Here is a 14,291-nt window from a genome sequence, read left to right on the forward strand (position 1 = left end):
CGCCCGCAGCGCGCGCGGCCGCGCCGCCAGCCGCCAAGATGGCGTCGGCCCTGGAGCAGTTCGTCAACAGCGTCCGGCAGCTCTCGGCCCAAGGTGACCGTGGGAGGGAGACCCGCGTGCGGGCCCGGGTGGCGGTGGGGAGCCAGCGGGGCCTGGGGAGGAGGGGGCGGCGGCCGGCGGAGCTTTCCAGGCCCCGTGCGGCTGCGGAGGGCGGACCGGGGCCTGCACCCCTCTCACGGCTCTCCCTCAGGCGCGGGTCCGGCGCTGCTGCTCCCCCGGGGGGGCTGGTGGGTCTGGCGGGGCCCTTGCCGGGCTCTAATTCAGGGCTCCCTCGCCGCACGCAGAGGCGGCTTCGGAAGGGTTTAGCTGCCGCTGGTTTGACAGGGCCCGGGGAGCCGGCTCTGCCCTTCACTGCTCCTCGCTTCTTCTCCCAGGGCAGCGGCAGGTTAATGGTGTTCGGTAGTTGGAGGTCCCGGGTGAGTGGAGTGAAGCCGGCACCGGCGGTTGTGCCAAAATCTGAGCCTTGAAAATCAGGGGCTAGGACTGCGCATCACTGGGACTTTAACTAGGATTATATAGCCCAGCCTGTCACCTGAGTGATGAGCATGCAAGTCGTGGCATGTGTGTTTTAAAATACACTTCAGAAGTGTTAGCTCCTGGGGACAAAGTAGAGCCTGGACAGAAGAGTTCTCCCTTATCACAGAAGCATGTGATAGGAGACCTGAGACTGTATGTCGGAATTGCCCTAACCAAGCCTTCAGAAAGGCTAATAACCATAGTTAGCATTCCTTAGTTTCATTGCCAGACTCCTAATTTTTCTATGTGTGGGCACAGCGTTTCCTAGTTCTTGAACTTTCTGTCTGTGTTGATGCTCCCTAAAAGGCGATTCTTTACATGCATGTAGCTTAGCTGGAGAACTTGTTTGTTACAAGGTCCAAGGGAAGACTGGTTGATTCTCCTATGAGGACGGGCTGAGAGAGTTGGGGTTGTTCAGCCTAGAGAAGAGAAGGCTCCGGGGAGACCTTACTGCAGCCTTCCAGTACTTGAAGGGAGCTTATAAGAAAGATGGGGACAGACTTTTTAGCAGGACCTGTAGCAACAGGACAAGGGGTAATGGTTTTAAACTAAAAGAGGGTAGATTTAGACTAGATGTAAGGAAGAAATTTTTCACCACAAGGGTGGTGAAACACTGGCAGAGGTTGCCCAGAGAGGTGGTAGATGCCGCATCCCTGGAAACATTCCAGGTCAGGTTGGATGGGGCTCTGACCCTAAACGGTCTCTTCCAACCCAAACTATTTTATGATTATATGACTTCATGGAAATTCTCCCATTAGGGATAAGCTGTTCTCTGTGAGGAAGTAAATCTAGGCTGCCAGAGGTTATGAGAATAAACGTACTTGTGGTGGTGTTGGTTTCTTGTTATTGGCATTTGGCTGCATGGGAGGTGACATAAATGGACATTTAGTTGGGCTTGGTGTGGGTATTTCTACTTACACTGTAAGTTGTTCAGTGTGTGTTTGTGGGTAGAGGGTTGTTTTGGGGGTTTTTCCTTTGTTTTTTAGGGGAATGCTAGATGACAGCTGTAGAGTGGGTAGATTTCTCTGCTAGGGAGGACACCAGAACTAAAGATTTGTAATGCTTGAATACTGTTACCAAACCACAGAGAGCTTTACAAGCCCTATTCCTTTCCATGCTTATGCCTTGAGTTTTAATTCCTTATGGAGAGAGCTGTTTTGGGGACAGATTTCTGGAGTTCCTGGGCTCTGGTTCACCGTTTGGAACTTTTGATTCAGCTGTTACTTCAAAGTTAACGTTCCATTGCTAGGGTTTCCCAGGTTTTCATTTTCAAAGGAAAAGGCCAGAGAGTTGAGAATAGTGTTGATGAATGGAGGCACTATTCCTCATTTTATTAAGATTTTTGTAAAGGTGAAACAACCTCTGTTTTTTTCTCTCTAATCTGCAAGGATTGAACATTGAAACAATACTCTGCTTCAGAAAGGTGTAGTTTTTAATTCAAGTAAATTGCAGGGAGAAGACTTCGAAAGCAGTTCATGATAATAGGTCTGCTTTCTTTGTAAGGTTTTTTGGGCTTACCGTACCTTCCTAATTCAAAATAGGTGCCTTTCATGCTGTGTTTGTAGTTTACAACAAATAGAATAACATTGTAGTTTTAATTATACAAAGCAAATTTAAGAACAGATTTTTAAATCTTTTTGTTGTTGGTACTTAGTTGTGATTTTAATGTCTACTTCAAAAAAAATGCTTATGAGCAGGGCACTTGAGAAGCAGCAAGGAACAGACTCTGGTATTGGCATTTTTTTAGAAAGTGGAGGAAACTATTTTTGGTACTGTTTTGGTTTTGTGTTTTGTCTTATAACACCTAGAAGGTACAAGTGTAGATAAACTTACCCACTTGAGGTAAAATTTTGCATCACAGTAGACTTGGCTTAGAGTGAGCTTGGTGTTGATACAAGACCCTGAAGCCTCCCCCCTCTCTAACAAGGTGAGCTGATGCTGCTTTTCACGTTATGTTTGTGTTACAAGGGTTTCCTTTGCAATCCCAAAGGCCAGAAGCTTAGCTGTCACCTTATAAAAAAAAAACATATGGCGGGTACCTCACTTGTGTATAACTGATGCCTATTGTATTAAAGAAAAGTAAATTATCTGGGTGATACTACTTTTTTCTCTGATTTTTTTTTTCTTCCTACCTTTTTCCTCAGGTTATACAAGGAAGCGTGTAATGAAGTATGGGAACGCATGAGTGTTCTCTATTTAGAGTTTGACAGCAATGTTTTGTATTTCAGGGCAAATGACCCAGCTTTGTGAACTGATCAATAAAAGTGGAGAACTGCTAGCAAAAAATCTTTCCCATCTGGATACAGTGCTTGGTGCCCTGGATGTGCAGGAACACTCATTAGGCGTTCTTGCTGTCTTGTAAGTGTTGCTTTCTTTTGAATAAATATTTTGGTATTAAAACTTCAGGCAACATGCTGAATTGTCAACCAAATGTTTTTCTTTTGGACATAAATGTTTTCAATCTGCATTTCTCAGAATGGTGCTTAGTTTCCTTTGGTGATGCTCGTTTTGGTAATAAAAATACCAAGGCAAATTTGTATTTTCAAAAGGAAAAAAAACCTCTGGAGCTTGTTAATGCCATTGCTGTCAAATGGTAGTATTGGGACTGTCTTTTTCTTAAGGCTGTATCTATTTCTCTTGTTTATGCCTTTAAGTATTTTTCCGTACGTATTCAGCAAAAAGGTATAAAACTAACTTTTACAAACTTGATTGGCAGGGCATTAGTGTGCTGAACTGTAAGCACGAAGCCATGCACTTTTTTTTTTTCCAATGAAGCATGGCTTCTTATCATAGTTCGTGGGTATTTGTCTCTAGACAGTACTGAGGCCCTTGCTGCTGTCTGTAGTTTAAGATAATACTTCAGTTGCCTTGGTGATGCTGAGGTAAGGTAAGGATATTTGGCCCTGAAGCTCAAACTATTGTTTCTAGCTGTATGTAACTGCAAGTGAAGCGTCTACAGGTTCTACTATTATTTTAAAGTTCCCTTTTAAAGGAAAGGTCAGAATTCTAGTACTTGTTTTACTACCCTTTTGAAACAAACTGACTGTAATACACAGAGATAATGCACTTAATATTACAATCTATTATAATCTCATAAAAATGCATTATGGAATTTACAAAAAGCAGGGCATAGGTACTGCGTTAGCAGAAGAGTTGTATCATGGGGTACATGAAAACAATCATTAAAACAGGTGGAGGAAGGAAGATAACTGTTTATAAGAAATAATATGTAAAATACATTATTTGAAGACATGGTATCAGTGGAGTGTATAGGAAAGTTCTCCCGGCTGAAACTGTGGCATGGCAAACTCCTACGCTGGTAGAATAAGACTCTGAAGAGACAGGGAAGGGGTGGCGGGGGGATGGCATGTAACCTGGACAGTCATAAGCCTTGTGGGAAAGGACAGTTCATCATCATCTAGGTAGGTTTGAACTGCATATTACAGTGCATAGCAACTGAGGTATGGGCAGGGTTGGGTACCTTCCAACAGCATTAAACAGAGTTTTTCTGTATGTTTTTCTGCCATTTGTAGGATGCAGAGCTAGAGTTTTCATTGCCCTCAGATGAGCATAGTCATAGTTCATCTTACAGAAGCAGCAGTGTGCAAAGCTACAGCCTGTAGGGTGCCAAGGAACCACCAGAGATGCAGAGAAACTGGAAGTGAAGAGAAAGAGCTCCTAACAAGAGATACACCTCTAATAATTTAATACTTGAGAAATCTTGAGTACATTCAAGCAGGAGATGGCTTTAGGATAGGCAAAAGTGTCCAGAGAAGACATGTGGCTGAGTATTACAGTTCATCATTGTTAGACAGGGTTTCTATTACTACTGTAACTATTGTACCAGATAAAATGATCTTTGTTCACCATAGTTCTAAATTGTAGTTTGCACTAGATTGAGAATGGAGGTGTGCACAGAAAGCATATTTTCAAATGTTTTGCAGCTCCCGGGGAAATTAAATGCCATCTGTTGTAAACACTCTGGATTTGTTTGCAAGCATCTATGTGCATCTGCAGAAACTTAGTGATGAAGATGAAGCTTTTTTATTTATGTGAGTGCTAATAGTTTTTTCTTTGTTTGTTTTAGGTTTGTGAAGTTTTCTATGCCCAGCATCCCTGACTTTGAAACGCTGTTCTCACAGGTGCAACTTTTTATCAGCACTTGTAATGGGGAACACATTAGATATGCAACAGACACTTGTAAGTTAAGCTTACTTTGAGTCTTTATATATTTTTTGGATAGTTTGGTTTTACTGATTGTTTTTTTTTCACTTTTTTTTTTTTGTTTTGTTTTATTTTTTACTGTATTTAGTTGCTGGCCTGTGCCACCAGTTAACAAATGCCCTTGTGGAGAGAAAACAGGTGAGCAAGTATCATCTAAGACAAATAAGCTACCTACATATCCAAGCTCTTAAAGGGGATGTTAGCAGTCTCCTACTCCTTCATAAAAATTTGCCACTAACTTCACTTTAAATACTTTTGTGCGGCTCCTTACTTGTTAAGTTTACTGAGAGGTAATGAACCTGAACAAAGATTTTAAAATTTCTTTAAGGAAAATGTAAGGAAGATTTTTTTTTTTTTTGGCAGAGCGTTACCTAAAAATGTACTCTTTTACATAAACTAGGAAATCTGTAGTACCAAGTACCTGGTGTGCATGAGTAGGAGAGCGCTGCAAAAATCATTAGCGCTGGTGAGTCAGTGATACTAGTTTCAGTGTTATTCTCACCAATCTTATATAATGTTCTTAATGAAATGCCTTAAAACGTAAAGGAAGCTTGTTTAGGAAATATTTGCCTGATGTTTTTGTTGCTAGGATACTCACTTTTTCAGGTCATTTTAGTAAAATCTAGCCTGAAATAGAAGTAGAGGTCAAGTCTGGTCCAAGTGCAATAAAGCAAGAGACTTGCCTTTCTATTTTGGTGGGAATTTAGATGGTGTCATGGAGTCCAGAATGGTTTTCTTATCGGTACAAATTACTGTATACCTGATGAGGTTGGCTTTGTGGAGCAGAATTTATGACTTCATTTAGTTTATTAGGAGGAATTGTATAGCCAAGGTTAGTTTTATTTTCTGAGAGACTGCAGTATCCTACAAAGAGGGAACCTCAAGTTCATTATTACTTAAAGGAACCTGTCAATTAGTGTTATTTTTCATTTGTAAGTGTCAACATAAGATCCAATGTGCTGCCATCTATGAGAAATTATCTGAAAGAGATGTAATTTCTGACAGCCCCTGCGAGGAATTAGCATTCTCAGACAAGCCATAGACAAGATGCAGATGAACACAAACCAGCTGACCTCAATACATGCAGACCTCTGCCAGGTAAGGGGGGAGCATTAGGGCTTTTTACGAGAGTAAAAGCTTATAAAATACCTATAACCTTTTGAGGAAATGCATGTTTGCATATTGCAATGTAAAAATGGCTTTTAACTGCTTGGTTTATTGTTTTTGTTTTGGTGTCGTCCCCGTTCTGCCGCCGCCCCCCCCCCCCCAATAAATAGTATGATATACTGAAATTAAATCCCCTTCTGTTAATTTTAAATGTTCAATCTGCATGTTCGCAGCTCTTTGGTTTTGTTGATGACTTCTAAAAGTCCTTTAACATCCCTTCTCTCTGGGCTGAAAGTCACACACAGCTTGTCATAGGTGGTATAAGTGTAATATCCAGATACTGTTTGCTCAGTTTTGACAAAAGGCATGTTTGTCTTGGTGTCTTTGGCCTGGATTTGCACTTCTGTCTCATTCTTGGCTCCTGGGATTTAAGGTTGGACAGGAATGTTTAGTGCAATATTTAGTGCTGCCAGCATGGTAGTCTGGAAAGCCTGGAGTTTCAAGCAGCTTTGTCAGAGTCAAATTCCTTTAGGATTCAGATAATTTATAACAGTTCACAGTCTGTGTTAAGGGTTTTCCAAATATCATGATACAATGAATAATCTGTGTTACAGCACTACTGACGTGCACTGTTTCTTCACTCTTGGAGGAGTGAGATTTATTAAATAGTACTAGATGAATTTAGTTTCAACTTTTTCCTCATGGAAATTTGAATGGAAATGGCTAATTTATGAAAACCTGATTTATTTTCTTGTAGCTCTGTTTGTTAGCAAAATGCTTTAAACCTGCCCTCCCGTATCTAGATGTGGACATGATGGATATTTGTAAAGAGAATGGGGCATATGATGCGAAGCACTTTTTATGTTACTACTACTATGGTGGGATGATATACACTGGGCTAAAGAACTTTGAAAGAGCACTCTACTTTTATGAACAGGTAACTTTAAATAAAATGGTATGTCTAAAGTGTGATTGATTGAAAGGCCAAAGTAGCATGCGTAATAGTGCTGAGAGAACATATCATCTTTGAATTGCCACCAAGGACAGCAATAAAAGCTGTGAACCCAACATAAAGTACAAACAGCCTCCAATTATTTTCATTCTTAACCTTAAGGATATAATTCTACTAACAGATCTATACTGCAGTTCATCATTCACATAGGTTTTGGTTTAGCACATGTGTTCATCATAGTAATACATAAAACCTCATTTTGGCTTAGTGTTCATTGTTAGCTCCCTTGTGAAAGGTACAGCCTGAGTGGTACTTTTTAGTGTATAAAGTGAAGTAACAAGCAAACTGTCTTTAGAGATATTTTCTTTAAGAAGGTCTCTTACAGCCAAGTAACTATTGCACCATAAAACTATGCAACTCAAGGGTTGGTGTTAAATTTATCTCACTATAAATATTTTTCAGATGCCTGCTTATTGCTGCTAGCATAGTAACAGTTCACAGGCTGACGTTCAGAATTGTGTATTCTTAAAGAAAAAATAGTCCAGTGGTTTTGCTAAGACCTTTGCTAAATTTACGAGGGGAGTTAGACTCAAGTCTATTAAAATATTTGCTGCTTTTACTTTCTCTGTGAAAGAAGATAAAATCGCAAAATTGGGAAAACTCTGTGTGTGTGTGTGTATGAGATGGAAATGCTGTCAAATGTGCAAAACAAACTGTTCCAGCAATTTTTCTCATCTGTAAACAAAGGTGAGCTCTTGAGTAGCTAGCAGTGTCATAGTAAACTAAAACCCCTTTTCCCTATTCTGCAGACCTCTTTCAGCATACTGAAATACAGGATCTGATGAGGGAATAGCTTTGTAAAACCTCTTTAAGGATCTATGTAAATCCAGGTTCTACAGGAACTATATAATCATTCCTGGTAACAAGTAGCTACAGGTGATGTCTAGAATAACTTTAGATATATACCAAGGAAAGAAGTTTTGATTTGATCTTAACAGGGTTATTTTAAGGTAGGCATCACTATAACATGATATGTTTTGAGTAGCTTGTACAGAATTTTCTTTTTTAGGACACTTGGATAGTTACTTTTGACAGAAGTTAGTTAAGCTTTAATGCTCAAAGGTGTATTTCATGTGTCATTGTATCCTTTCTGCATGCAGCCTTAAAATGAGATTTTTTGTTAATGCAGTAGCTACCAGGATCTACCAGGAAGTATACTAAATTTCTATTCCGTTTCTTTCTTTCTTGCTTAGGCAATAACTACTCCAGCCATGGCAGTCAGTCATATTATGTTGGAATCATATAAAAAGTATATTCTAGTTTCTTTGATACTACTTGGCAAAGTTCAGCAGCTACCAAAATACACTTCCCAGATAGTTGGTAGATTCATTAAGGTAAGTCTTGCAAATACAGCTAAATAATAGAATGACAAATCTGGTTTGTAAACAGCGTTGGCAAGATTATTTCTTTTTCCTTACCCTTATTTGATGGTACTGTTTAACATTGCAGATCAGGGGAAATAATACGCAATGTGCCAGAGTACAGCTCTTGCTGCCTTTCTGGTGTACAACAGCTAAAGATTGTCTGGCAACTTCTATGTCTATTACAAACAAACTGTATTGTTCTTATTGGTGATACAGGGTTTTTAAACTTAAATTTGGAAAAACTTTAGGGTTGAATAGAACTTGCCAATATTCGCTTCACTGATGCTGCACATCCCTTGAGAGCATTTTACACTAGAACTCAAGACTCAGATTTCACTTGTCTCTCAATATGCAGTGTCCTTGTAAAAACACTCAACCTGTAACTTCATCTAGTTGAAGTAACAAAATGCTAAATAGTTTATCCCAAAACTCCAGCTTTATAAAGAATAAAAGGTTTTGAAAAAGCTGCGAGTTTGGAGTCCGTAAGCATTCTGATTAGGACATGTAGGGTGGAGGACAAAACTGCTAGCGAGAGAGTTCTGATCCTAGGTAGATAACACACTTCTATAGGTTGGTTAATTCTTATTTAATGCCGAGTTTGTTGATTTGTGACCTGAATTTTAAAGATTTCCAGAAATCTTCTTCTAATTTCAGGTACTAATAAGCAAGCTCAAACAATTGCCATTTTAAAGTAATTTAGGTGAACTAGTTTTCACTCTCTGATTCTCTGTTGTCTGTGCTGTGATGCATTGTGGTCAAGTATGAGAGGTAGTGTCAAATGTCTTAGAGGGTTGAACAAATAGAACAGATGGGCAGTGACTAGTCAATGTGCTACTTACCTTGAATTCAGCTTACTTCATATGCTGGTCAGCTAATGGACTTTTTCGTGTTCTCCTGTAGCTAGAACTGTCATACAGACATCCTTGAATGATGTTTATTAAATCTTACATTGCAGTAATATGAATTGAGTGTACAAGGATCTGTCATTGCTGTAAAACCACGTATGGGCATCATGTATTTTTTATGAGATGCTTGAGCTTCTTAAATTTACTTTTATGCCTGCGTGGCTTCTAATGTTGAAGTAGTGAATTGGTTTTGTGAGGCTGGTTGAACACCGTGTTCTTTAAGAAGGGTTCTCATTTTTCTAATTGCAGCCCCTTAGCAATGCTTACCATGAATTAGCGCAAGTTTATTCAACCAATAAACCCTCGGAGCTTCGAAATCTGGTGAACAAACACAGTGAAACATTCACAAGGGATAACAATATGGGGCTGGTTAAGCAATGCTTGTCATCTCTCTACAAAAAGAATATTCAGAGGCTAACCAAGGTAAGATGTAGGGGTTTTGTTTTGCTGAGAAACCGTGGTGTATCTCTGAAATGTATTCAGTTCAGAGCAAAATGATAATGTAGTAATGTCAGAGAGAAATTACTAAAACTGGGATTTGTGTCTTTGAAACAAATGAGATTAAAATGCTCTATATAAAAAACTAATTCAGTTGGCTACTTCTGCATTATTTAAAAGGTGGTTCAATATGTCTGTCTATCAGAGAAGTTTGCCCATGAGATTTTCATACATAATCAAAGAAGTTGTGTGCGCTGCTACCCAATGTCCTTCCTCTCTATTCAGAAGATAGGAAAACTGAACTTTACAGGCTACTTCAGGTTTTGGAAGTATCTGAAGTAAAAGGAAAACCAGAAGCAGTGGAGTGATGTGCTCCTTCAACTGAGAGATCAGATTAATGCTTGAAGATGATTAGGGGAAAGCTCTTTTTTGGCAAGGTCTGATGATGTTTGTTGCAGTAGAACTAACCTCAGAAGGAATGCAATATAGACATCTCTTGAAGGAAATTCAAGGGTTCGACAGTCACCTTATTCATGTAAAAAGGTGAGGGAAGAGGTTGAGACATGGTCAGGACTGTGTCTGGGGTAAAAAAGAATTGCAGAAATGGAATAATGACTCCATCAGTTTGGTCTGCATACATGCACAGTATAAAAAATTAATGTCTTTAGAGGAAGAACTGACTCCACTCTCATGGTGCTTTTATAACTATGTGTTCCACTTGTTTCTTCCCATTGGACTTTAAAATAAGATTGCATAGGTCATGAAGGATTGATAGGGAAAGTTCTTAACATCTAGTTTTAATGGTCTGATACTTTCTAAATTTCAGACATTTTTAACATTGTCGTTACAAGACATGGCAAGTCGAGTGCAGTTGTCGGGGCCCCAAGAAGCAGAAAAATACGTCCTCCATATGGTAAGACTTCTGACTTGGCTAAACTATCCTAATTTAAAAATTGATCCAACGTAAGACTCTCCAGGTGTTTGGATTGGCAGGTCATGTTCTGAATGGCTTGAAGAATGGTTCTTTTTCAGGGTGAAGGAAATACTGTCAGTCTGTTGTGGTGTTTAGACTGTTCTCAAAAAAAAATCTTAAAAAATATTCTCTGTCTTAAGATAAGGCATGCACCATTTGTCTTTGGGAAGCTGTTAGGAAATAAAAAGCAAACAAGTTAAAGATGATTCCACAAGGAATCTGTGTGTTGTAGTTACCTGACATTTATTCTTAGTGATACCTTACATGAAACCTTCTCTCATTTCAGATAGAAGATGGTGAAATCTTTGCAAGTATTAATCAGAAAGATGGTATGGTCTGTTTCCATGATAATCCTGAAAAATATAACAATCCAGCTATGCTTCATAACATTGATCAGGAGGTAAATCTTTAAGATCTTAACTGCTTTCGGAATTCTTACCAAAGAACCTTAGTCTGTAACCAGAGAGATGCTGGGAGAAGCCAGTGTAGGTACATTTAGCGATTGAGGACTATGAATCATTATTTGACTATTTCACCGGTATTTAAAGGTTTATTTAAAGGTTTTAGATTTATATTCATTTACTGTCAATGCATTCCCTGTTGTATCTTTTGTACAGCTTGAGGTGTTTCAGTAGACGGGCTGCTTGATGTTGATGTGAAGTTCCTTGAACTGAATGGATTAGAAAGATTGTTTTTAGAGTTTTAGGCTTCAAGGATCATTTCCACTGGCTGTTGATAACCTGCCTGGAGGCTGAGGTGGCTGACCCTCATGGGACTATCAGTGGCCTTGAAAAGGATTGTTAGGAAGACATGGATCAAAATAAGGGAATAAAAAGTGGTCTGACACTTTTGTTTGGGAGATGAGGGATGAAAACATTTTGACATGGAACTTCTATGATGGCGTTATTGGTTCTACATAGCACAGCCATGAAATATTTGAAGATCATGTACAAGCTGGACAAATTAATCAACTTAATACATATTTTTAAGATGCTGAAATGTATAGAGCTTGATGAACGACTGAAAGCCATGGATCAAGAGATCACTGTGAACCCTCAGTTTGTGCAGAAGGTAACTGATTTAATGTCTTGTAAGAGTATGCAAGACATTGAGTGCAGTGAGTATGTGTTGCACTGAATGTCAGTATTTACAGTGTTATTAATTATGTATTAATAATACATGCATAAACATCATGCTTTACAACAAAATGGAAGTGCATGTTATTTCATGTGCGCTTTATTTTCCTACCTGTTAACTTCAAAGAACTGTCTGTCTCAAAGGTAAACCTTCAGACCTGTTTTGAAAAGAAATAACTCTCTCCCTTCCAGAGTATGGGCTCTCAAGAAGATGACTCAGGGACCAAACCATCCAGTTATTCCTGAAATTAATGTTGCTCACCACTCCGCTTTCAAGTAAAAGCTTATGAAAGAATCACGCCTGGAATAGGGGCATTGAGGAGTTCCACGAAGAGAGCAGAGAGAACTGAGCTTTGCTTTTCACCTGGACATTAAGAAAATAAAAGAACACCCTCTCAGTACTGTATAATATCAGAAATATTCTCTGCAAAGAAAAAGGAAATCTCAAAAGAAACTTAAAAGTCTGTTGTGGATTTATTTATCTTCAGATTAACATCATTAATGCATTAAATAATCTACCTTTTGTTTTAAAGGGTTTGAATGTTGCTGTGTTTCTGTAGCAGTCCTTTTTTTCTCTTCTGCAAAAAAAAAAAAGTGTTATTCAGGGAAGAATACAAACTAGTGTTGGTTCACTTACAAGATAATTACTGGTTCATTATTCTGTATTTAAAGTCGGCTCAAAGTGCAGATTTATCATATGTATGGTGGGGGAGAGGGGTGGAGTTTAAGTAAATTCTCTACATTATGGCATATGCCCAGTGTAGCTGGCTGCTGTCTATTAAATGATGAAGTAAGAATTGTGTTCTTCCCAAAAGGGTGAGCATATTAACAAGTCCTTGTAAGGTGGTTTTGATGAAAAGTAGAAACTACTGTAGGGAATCCATACATGACAGCTATTTATGATTTTAAGTTTCTGGTACAAAAAAACCCCTCCTAATAACATTAGATCAAACTTATTAGGCCTAAGCAAAGGGATATTTGGAAGACCTTGGCATTTTGGAGGATTCTAGATATGAAGTTGTTTACACTGGAAGAAATTTACGTTTTTGTTCCTATACAATTGGCATGAAGGTATTCAACAGGCTAATACTTTTCTGTGGTGGAAATCTCTTTAAGTGAAGGCGATGCTATAGATATTTGTTTCCAAAGAAAATAATTCTACATGGAACAAATAGAATTCTATATGGCTCTCAAAATGCAGGATTTTATTTGGAGATAACATTGCTGGGATGCTATCTGGGTTTTAATTCACTATTTTAAGCATAAAAATGTTGTTGGATTCTTTTAAGTGCTTCACCCTTCAAATCAATGGGCTCTAATTTTCTGTAGTTCTCATGTATTTGAAGATTCTCGCTGTTCAAACACCTTTGAAACACTTCATGTTGGTGCAAATCTCCTACTATCGGGCATAAATAAACCTGTCATCAAGTCAGAATGTGAGAAGCTCAGCATCCAGTGCTTCCTACTTAAACACCTGACTAGGAGCTGCTTGCTACTGCTAACCTGCCAGCTTTTTTTCAAGAGCCTAAGTGGGAGCTAAGCATTTCTGGCTCGTGCCATGTGAAGCTTGTATGTATTGAGGTCACCCATGGTTGAAAACACTCCATTTGTGCTTCCAGTGCTGATACAGAACTGTTGGGGTTTTCACTTAAAATTGGTGTCTTAATTCTAGCAGAGCCTCTGTTACAGCAGTGTGCTTTCTGGTAGAAGAGAAATGCCCCCAGGTGGTTGTTCTCTAGGTGGTGAATGACGTGTTTTTTGAAGTATAAAATAGCAGTTTAGTATTGAACACAGCATAGGTTCATAGTGTTAGTAGCTCACCATTGAGTACTTATGCTTCCTTATCATAGAGACTTCCATATTTGAAGGCAACTTTTACATCTGATCTTGAAGCAAAATCTTGTGGGTTTTTTCATAACTTGCCTTACCAGTCTTGTAATTAAAGATATTTATGATTTTTGAAGGTTTTTTTTCCTAGTTAATCTTGCAGTGATTTCAATGCTGAACATGCTTATGCAATTTTCTTCTCTGATACTGTGGAAGTGTTGAATTAGTAGGTTAGTAATGCTGTGGGCTCAAGCCCAAAGCTGGGTCGTCAAAGTGTTGATGACCATGTGCAGTAGTCATAGAAAGGACTGTAAATGACTAACCCCAAACTGCCACCTATACAAAAATGTGGATGGCTCACCTTTCGTTGCCAAGGGCTTGCTGGTTGGGGGAGAATGTATGCAGGGTGCTTTCATGAAGTTGGAGAAGAACCAGAAACATCCACTTCGCAGTGGCTGAGCTTTCATTTTTCCTATTAGTGAGCGTGGACTTACCTGCCAAGAGCTGCAGGATGGCTTTATATCTGGGGAATTGCAAGCAAACTAATGTAGCTGCTATTTGCAGCTGCATATATTTTCTTTTCTTTTTTGCCTAAAGTAGATAAAATATATCCATACTACGCATCAAAAGGATAGTAGAAAAAGCTATGTAATAGTTTCAAATGATATATTACACTATTTTTCTTAATCTGGTTTTTAAGAGGGGAAATGCTTTTAAAGAACTGCTAAG

General features: G+C 39.0%; 1 protein-coding gene across 4 annotated transcripts; it reads left to right on the top strand.

The window, feature by feature from the left end:
- Positions 1-38: 38 nt before the first annotated feature.
- On the top strand, positions 39-12,048 carry COPS3 (COP9 signalosome subunit 3; the record flags this gene model as incomplete). 4 transcript variants are annotated; one of them, XM_082006956.1, is made up of 12 exons in its annotated part: positions 39-99; positions 2,787-2,934; positions 4,664-4,776; positions 4,889-4,938; positions 5,806-5,898; positions 6,665-6,844; positions 8,113-8,253; positions 9,438-9,611; positions 10,453-10,539; positions 10,886-10,999; positions 11,590-11,670; positions 11,928-12,048. In XM_082006956.1, the coding sequence occupies 12 exons, from the start codon at positions 39-41 to the stop codon at positions 11,979-11,981; spliced, it is 1,296 nt and encodes a 431-aa protein (XP_081863082.1). In that variant the 3' UTR covers positions 11,982-12,048. The 4 variants fall into 4 exon arrangements, with proteins under 4 accessions (XP_081863082.1, XP_081863083.1, XP_081863084.1 ...); XM_082006957.1 differs by having other exon boundaries at positions 39-93; positions 2,805-2,934; XM_082006958.1 differs by lacking the exon at positions 9,438-9,611 and having other exon boundaries at positions 39-93; positions 2,805-2,934.
- Positions 12,049-14,291: the final 2,243 nt, after the last annotated feature.

Source organism: Phaethon aethereus, assembly GCF_964289735.1.
Source record: "Phaethon aethereus genome assembly, chromosome: 15".
Classification (NCBI taxonomy): Eukaryota; Metazoa; Chordata; class Aves; order Phaethontiformes; family Phaethontidae; genus Phaethon; species Phaethon aethereus.